Raw genomic sequence first — 7,111 nt, forward strand, 5'->3', positions numbered from 1 at the left:
CTGTCTGTTTAAAAAGAAGCTTACAGTCTCTATATCAATTAATTATATGGAGGACGCCGACTCTTCTCCCAGGAAAACTGACAAAAGAGGAAATTCCTCAGTAACCAACAGAATAACTTCATGAGCGTGATGATTAGATTAACGCTAAAAACTACTCTGGCCAGCCTTCAGTTTGGCGAGATGTGTATCAGAAAATGCGATGTCCAGGACCGCCCTGCCAGCATGAAGTTTAGTATTGTTGGCAGGATCCAATAGGGAAAAAGCACTACAAACTCAGGATACATCATTTAAAAACCATTATTAAATATGTGGAGCAACGCGGCATCTTAGACACTCATGATAATATTCCCGACAACGTGTGCAAACAGCTGTATGTAAAGAGTGTCAACATCTCTCCAAAGAAAACAGATCCACCAACAGCCTCACTGCCGGATCGACGCTCCCACCAATAAATATAAATATCCTTCTAACGCAGTCACCTCGACCATTGATATCTTCCTCTTTGGGAACTGAAGCAACTTCAATATCTGACCAGATCCAACCTATGCCTCTGCGCTTGGTAGACTTAGAGGGTGAGGTGGTATAGCAGCACCGAGTGGATTTTGGTATTATAATGGAGACCTTGTGGAGCATCATAAATGGAGTTGTTGTGGTTCCAGAATATCGGTACGATGTTGACCTGTGGACGTGACTGAGCCACGTGACGTTCACGTGGCTTGGTCTTATCGATGGATCCCTTATCAACGCCCCATTTCTCCCACTGGTTACCAACCAACACGCCCTTGAAGACACCTTCACTCTTTGATTGTTTTGTTTACATATGTGCTAAGATCAACTAAATGCTATGTCTTGTAACTGTAATAGAGTTTGTACTCGGGCTTAGTGGAGTTAAGGGTTAGGTCTCGTGGTGGTGGCACGGACTTAGCTTAACCCCTCCATTGATTGCCAACTCTCGGGCTTAAACTTGACCTGTATCAATGAACCAGTGCCATGCATAAATATTGCAAATTGGTGCCAGAGAGTTTTGATTGTGAAAAGTGCTTCTGTCACCAATTTGCAATATTTACGTATGGCGCTGGCCAGCATCACTAGCGTTGTCTCTCACGTCATCCATGTTGAGCACTTCAGGAAAATAACACCAATTCATCCCTTGGTCAACGTGCAGTTGTGAATTCGTACCACTTGTTGACATGAGTCTATATCAGTATCTGGGGAAGTCTGGCCTCAAAGTTTCCAGAGTCATTCTGTACGCTATACTACCCAAATCTGTCCCTCTTCTATGCTAACGTTGACAGTGGAGCAATGAGCTACGGGACACCAGAATGGCAAGGTTGGGTTCTTGACAAAGAAGATTCACTTCCTCTACTAGAATATGCATACAACGCGGGAATCCGTACCTGGGACACTGCAGATCTCTATTCCCACGGACAGTCTGAACAGGTTATTGGTGAAGCTATCAAGAAGTACAACATTCCTCGAGAAAGCCTCGTCATCCTCACGAAAACCTACTTCGGTGTTACGCCAAACTGTCCATCAAATCAGCCAGGCATGACCGCTCAGAACGATGACGATCTTCCTCAATCAAGTCGGCTTAAGTCGTAAGCATATTCTTGATGCCGTCGATAAGAGTATTGCAAGACTTGGAACCTATATCGATGTGCTACAGATCCATCGCATAGATCGCTCGATACCACGAGAGGAGATCATGCGAGCTTTAAACGATGTTGTTGAATCTGGAAAAGCACGATACATCGGAGCGTCCAGCATGGCAGCATGGGAATTCCAACAGCTACAAAACATTGCTGATCGCCATGGCTGGCATAAATTCATCTCTATGCAAAACTATTTCAACTTGATCTATAGAGAAGAAGAACACGAAATGATTCCGTACTGCAACTACACTGGTATCGGCTTGATTCCCTGGTCACCTGTTGCACGTGGCGCCTTGACCCGCCCATGGGGTACTCGAAACACTCTTCGAGAAGAGAAGGACGCTGGACTCCACATGCTAGTTCGGTCAAGAGATGATAAGGTCGATGAAGAAATCGTCAATCGTGTTGAGGAGATTTCAAAGAAGCTCGGAAAAAGTATGGCTCAAGTAGCGATCGCTTGGACTCTGAGCAAGAACATGTGTCCCGTCGTTGGCCTGAACAAGAAAGAGAGGATCGATGAGGCTATCGAAGCGACCAAGATCAAGCTGGCCGACGATGATCTAAAATACCTCGAGGAACCATATTTGCCTAGGACGCGACTGGAACTATGAAGGCTCCACTGCTTAGCCTCAGTATTTCTGATGAAATGAATGATTACCGCCGAAAAGAGTCTGGAGCTTAGTAACTAGCCAGCATGTGAGAATTGCAAACCACGCATTCTTTGCCTTCTATCCTTTGCTATAGAATCCAAGGCGTTCCTAATGAGGATAAAGTAGCACTCGGCTAAGGAAACTAATCGTCCCCGGTTAAGACCCGCCCATGGGGTTGCTTGATCGCTAGTGTTCAACAGTGACCGGGAAAAAGATTCGAACCAAGTCGAACCGATGGGCATTTAATCAATCAATCAATCATATACCAGATACTGAATTTTTGGTTACGCTCATATGTCAAACGAATCAAAAATCCAGCGCCTATTCCTCGTAAAAGAATTCTACTGTCACCGTCAATCTATATACCATACGTAATGGAGCCCGAAACGTTCGCTCGAAGCATAAGCGTTCAGTATATCCAGACTCCGCATGGATACCGTAAGGTGGTAAGACTAAAAGGCTGCAATGCAGTCAAAACATTCATAACGAAGCAGTAATTTTTGACCGTCCTGGAAACCATCCGAGTAAAAGCGTGCACTGGTTTTGCAACCAGGTGTAGACCTCGCGGCTGACCATAAGCTTGACTATAGTGTGATAGAATCTGTTAAAGTAAGTTCCCCAGGCACGACTGCTTAACTTACTAGTCTGCAGAGATGCCTCTCCTATGGCATTTCTTCGACTGTCAGACCAGCATTCTGAAAATGTCCCTTTGTGCTCTTTTCCGTCGTACCCACAGTTCTAATGCACCATTTAAGGAAAGAATCAAAGCCCTGGTCGGGTTATCTTTGTAGACTCGCCAATGCCGCCTTGTAAAGGCTTTCAGTTCGGCGAAGAGCTCCTTAATCGGATTCTAATCAGGCGAATACGGGGCAAATATACCAACTTTACCCCTGCTTCCGCACACATTTGCTCTAATTTCTCGGAGTAATGGAAAGAAGCATTATCCATAATAAGAACAGATTTTGGCTCCGGCCATCTTCCACAATAATGGCGCAGCTCCTCAATAAAATCTTCGAAGATTGACCCGTCAGTGGAGCCTTGGAAAACACAGGACAGGACAATCCCATCTTGCGCGTAAGCTGGGATGATTTGATACCGCTGATCCTGATGGAATTTGGCCTCTTGAGTCGGGGCAATACCAAGAGGAGACCAGCCGGTCCTTCTGAATCCTACCCTTTTGTCACACCCAGATTCATCCACGTACACAAGGTGGTATGAGCAAAAGTCTGACATAAAATAGAAGTACGCGTTATATAGATCTACATTTACCTCTCTCGCTTTATGTTTGGCAGCTTTTTTAGACTAACCTTCACGCTTTAGAGCTCGGCTAATGTTGCATATGGTTATATATACCTGAAACTCGTCCCATAAAAATAGCCATCTCATCAAGGTACAAATGGGGCTTCTCAAGTAGGTGATCACAGAGGGCTTAAACATAATAGGTGAGAGTCTCCGTGGGCGTCCGCCCTTATTCGGGGGTGCCTTCACATATTGTCAAACAGGTTCATGTTAGTAACATGTCTAGTGATAGTACTTGGATGGCAGCCAGCCGCAATGGCAATCTGGGAGTGAGTAAGTTCATTGCTCAAAATCATATCACGGATAAATTCCAGGGTCGATGGAGCTAGATTCGGGGCCATCTTTTTTGCCCTATGAGGAATGATCGATGTGATCTTGCGGGAGGAAACCTTGGTAGGTTCATGGGGATATATCTATATGGCCTGACGGATACGTTTGTACGTGGGGATACACGTTATGTAAAATATCCTGCGTCATGGAACGCCAGTACCAATACATACATAACAAGGGCTTTTGGAAACCTGTACAAAAGTGACTTAGGAATAGAAACAAGAATAGAGAATCTTAAAAGAGGGAGGATATCTCCGCAAAATTAATAAGATCCTATCTTTAAGCTGCACCCGCCAGCTTTATAGCTTACTCCCTTATAACTAAGCTTATTTGCTCACTCAACTCCGGACTGGCCACTTATGGCTGGTAATATATAGCAAGCAAATCGCTTCTAGGAAGAGGAAAGATATGAATATGGGTGGTAGAGATAGTAGTCCATGTATTAATTGACTGCCCGCGGCTAAACAGGCTGCGCCAAGAGCTACAACATAAAATTGGAAGAGCATTTAACAATATTTTAGGTATAATAGAAGGAGCTGACCAAGATAAGAAAGGTAGGCTATAAGATACCCCGGAGGATAGTAGTGTCTTCGGCGCGGTACTGGACTATACAGAAATATTGCAGAGATTTTGAAGCCGCGCGCCACAAGGGCTGCAGAACAGAATACCAGGTATCAGCTAATACAGGCCTTGACAAGGCTCTAAATTCATCAGGAAAGAAATAGTTCATTGTAAATAGCCGTGTAGATAGAGTACAGATTGTAGCTTTCCTGCATATCGCCCTGAGGCGAGGGGTCGGCGTATGAATCATCATCATCATCATCATCATCATCATCAGCTGTATAAGTCTTGGTGTTGCGCTCGGCCCAAAAAGAAATTGCCGGAACACCAAAAGGCTGTCCAAGAGATAAGCAAAAATAAGTTGTAAGTTTTGGGGAAAAGGAAAAAGAGAAAAAGAAGAGAAAAAAGAAGAGAAAAAAGAAGAGGAAAAAGAAATTGAAGAGAAGAGCAAGAAAGAAAGAAAGAAACAGAAATAAAAAAACATATAACAGTCGGGGTTCGCTGAGGTAAACGCAAGTTCTTAGGTGATTGCTTCTTCATACACAGGGTACGGCTTCAAATCCTGGTCCTTAGAACGTAGGATAGTGAGGGCAATCAAGGCGCATGGTACTTCTACATGTCGAGGAGAATTGAGACAAGGGAACGATACGGCCATTATTGAGTGATAGTCGCCGTTCATGATTTGCCCGATTTTTTCTTTGCAGAGCAGAGTGCCTAAATGCCTTTTACCACTTGTAGGTCCTTGACATCGTCGAAGCAAACTACCAGTTCGTTTCACCCCGATCTTCTCCAGTCTAATGATGATTTACCCTTGTCAGCCCTGTTTTTATTCCCATTCATACTCTCGTTAAGGTAATGGAGACAGATGACGTACCTGAAGCTGCCTAACCATTTTTTCCTTGAATAAGGTTATATTGTGAAAGTACTGTACAGGCAACAAAATATAATAGCATCGATTTTCATGAAGGAGGGTACTCTTTTCAGGAGATAATCATCCGTGTCGATTTTTAGGGCCTACCAATTCGCAAGACATACTGAATCCGGCATGCTTCGCACGCTAGCCAATCAAGACCGGGCAAGGTGGAGACTGTTAATATCATCATTTAGCCAAGGCTTCGACTTACACCACTTTCCGGGGTCTGTGAGAGAAAATGATCATCGCTAGGATGGACATCCTCAGAAAAGGAGCGCATGCCAATGTGGGTCTTGCAGATGTCTCCCTCATGCTAACACAAGAAGAAGATGCGACTGACCAGAGGCAAGACTACTAATCAATAATAGAAACCTGATACCATTCGTGGGGGGAAATGTTGGGGAAAGTATCCACACCTCGGTTGCAATTCTATTCTCATGGCTAGTTCACATGTTTACCTGTTGAGTAGTATAATAGAAGAGCCCGGAGGGGCCTCAAAGACAGAAGTAATGAACTCCATTTCCTTACCAGTAGCTCTCTCTAACATCCGTGCCTAGAGATGGCTGCAATTACACGCAATCCGATGGACTCGATGAAGTCCACTTGGCGTTCGTGGGATCGGACGCAGTGGAACGCAGCCCATTGGCTCATTGAGATCCTGAACATACACCATATGGATCTTGACAAAGAAGTTCCAGTTCACCAGAAGACCGATAAGGTGCCTTACGCACCAGAGCTACAATTCCATCGCTGGGTCCTCATCCACGCCAGCATCCCCCTCATCATCCATCAACTCTACATCAACTATGTCGGTCAACCGTCCACGCTGCTAGTCTTCGCTTTCTATAGCCTGGCGCTGGAATTTATTGCCATTCACGAAGTGCATGTCCTGCGCGGCGTCGGGCATAAGATTGGATATTTTGATGGCGACAAGCATCCTCGTGATGGTGTGCCCGACGTTGGGGTACGGAAGACGGTTCAGACTCTTCTGTCAGTCGTATTTCTGCGCCCAATGGCCACCGTTATCCTCTCCTATCGCGCGGATGAAGGACCCTCCTCCATCCGGTGGTTGTGGCTCATCTTTGAAACCGGCGTCTACGCAGTTGTCCTCGACTTTTGGTATTACCTGTTCCACCGCGCCGCACACGAGACCGAACACCTCTGGCAGTTCCACCGCAGACACCATCTGACAAAACATCCCAATCCTCTTCTGACAGCGTATGCGGATCTGGTGCAGGAGTTCATCGACCTCGTCGGTACCCCTCTTATAACATACGGCACAATGAAGCTGATGGGGTTCCCCATGGGCTTCTACGAGTGGTGGATTTGCCAGCAGTATGTGATTTTCACGGAGATTTTGGGCCACAGCGGTCTGCGGATGATCGCCACCGCGGTGAATCCCTGGACCTCGTTTTTAAGGCTGTTCGATATGGAGCTCTTGCTCGAGGACCATGATCTCCACCATCGCAAGGGCTGGAAGAGCAGCTACAATTATGGTAAGCAGACCCGTGTGTGGGATCGCTTGTTCAACACATGCGCAACTCGTATAGAGGGACACCGGGATAATATTGACTATGTCAACACTGCGGAAATCCCGTTACACTGATTTGGCTCGCAGTGCATGCCTGGTTTCAAGGAAAGAAGAACAGTTATTTTGCCATAGTTTGAGTATTTCTAGGTGATATACGTGAAGAGACCCCCCCCCC

The 7,111-nt window shown here is 45.6% G+C and overlaps 2 protein-coding genes across 2 annotated transcripts; both read left to right on the top strand.

Annotated features, from left to right (window-relative positions):
• Nucleotides 1-792: 792 nt before the first annotated feature.
• BDW43DRAFT_319566 (aldo/keto reductase) lies at nucleotides 793-2,263 on the top strand (the record flags this gene model as incomplete). The annotated part of the gene is made up of 3 exons (XM_032048944.1): nucleotides 793-1,246; nucleotides 1,296-1,513; nucleotides 1,587-2,263. The coding sequence occupies exons 1-3, from the start codon at nucleotides 1,191-1,193 to the stop codon at nucleotides 2,261-2,263; spliced, it is 951 nt and encodes a 316-aa protein (XP_031900751.1). The 5' UTR covers nucleotides 793-1,190.
• A 3,701-nt stretch (nucleotides 2,264-5,964) lies between these two features.
• Nucleotides 5,965-7,011, top strand: BDW43DRAFT_319568 (sterol desaturase family protein; the record flags this gene model as incomplete). The annotated part of the gene is made up of 1 exon (XM_032048945.1): nucleotides 5,965-7,011. One exon carries the CDS (start codon nucleotides 5,965-5,967, stop codon nucleotides 7,009-7,011), a length of 1,047 nt encoding a protein of 348 aa, XP_031900752.1.
• Nucleotides 7,012-7,111: the final 100 nt, after the last annotated feature.

Source organism: Aspergillus alliaceus (assembly GCF_009176365.1).
Source record: "Aspergillus alliaceus strain CBS 536.65 unplaced genomic scaffold BDW43scaffold_20, whole genome shotgun sequence".
Classification (NCBI taxonomy): Eukaryota; Fungi; Ascomycota; class Eurotiomycetes; order Eurotiales; family Aspergillaceae; genus Aspergillus; species Aspergillus alliaceus.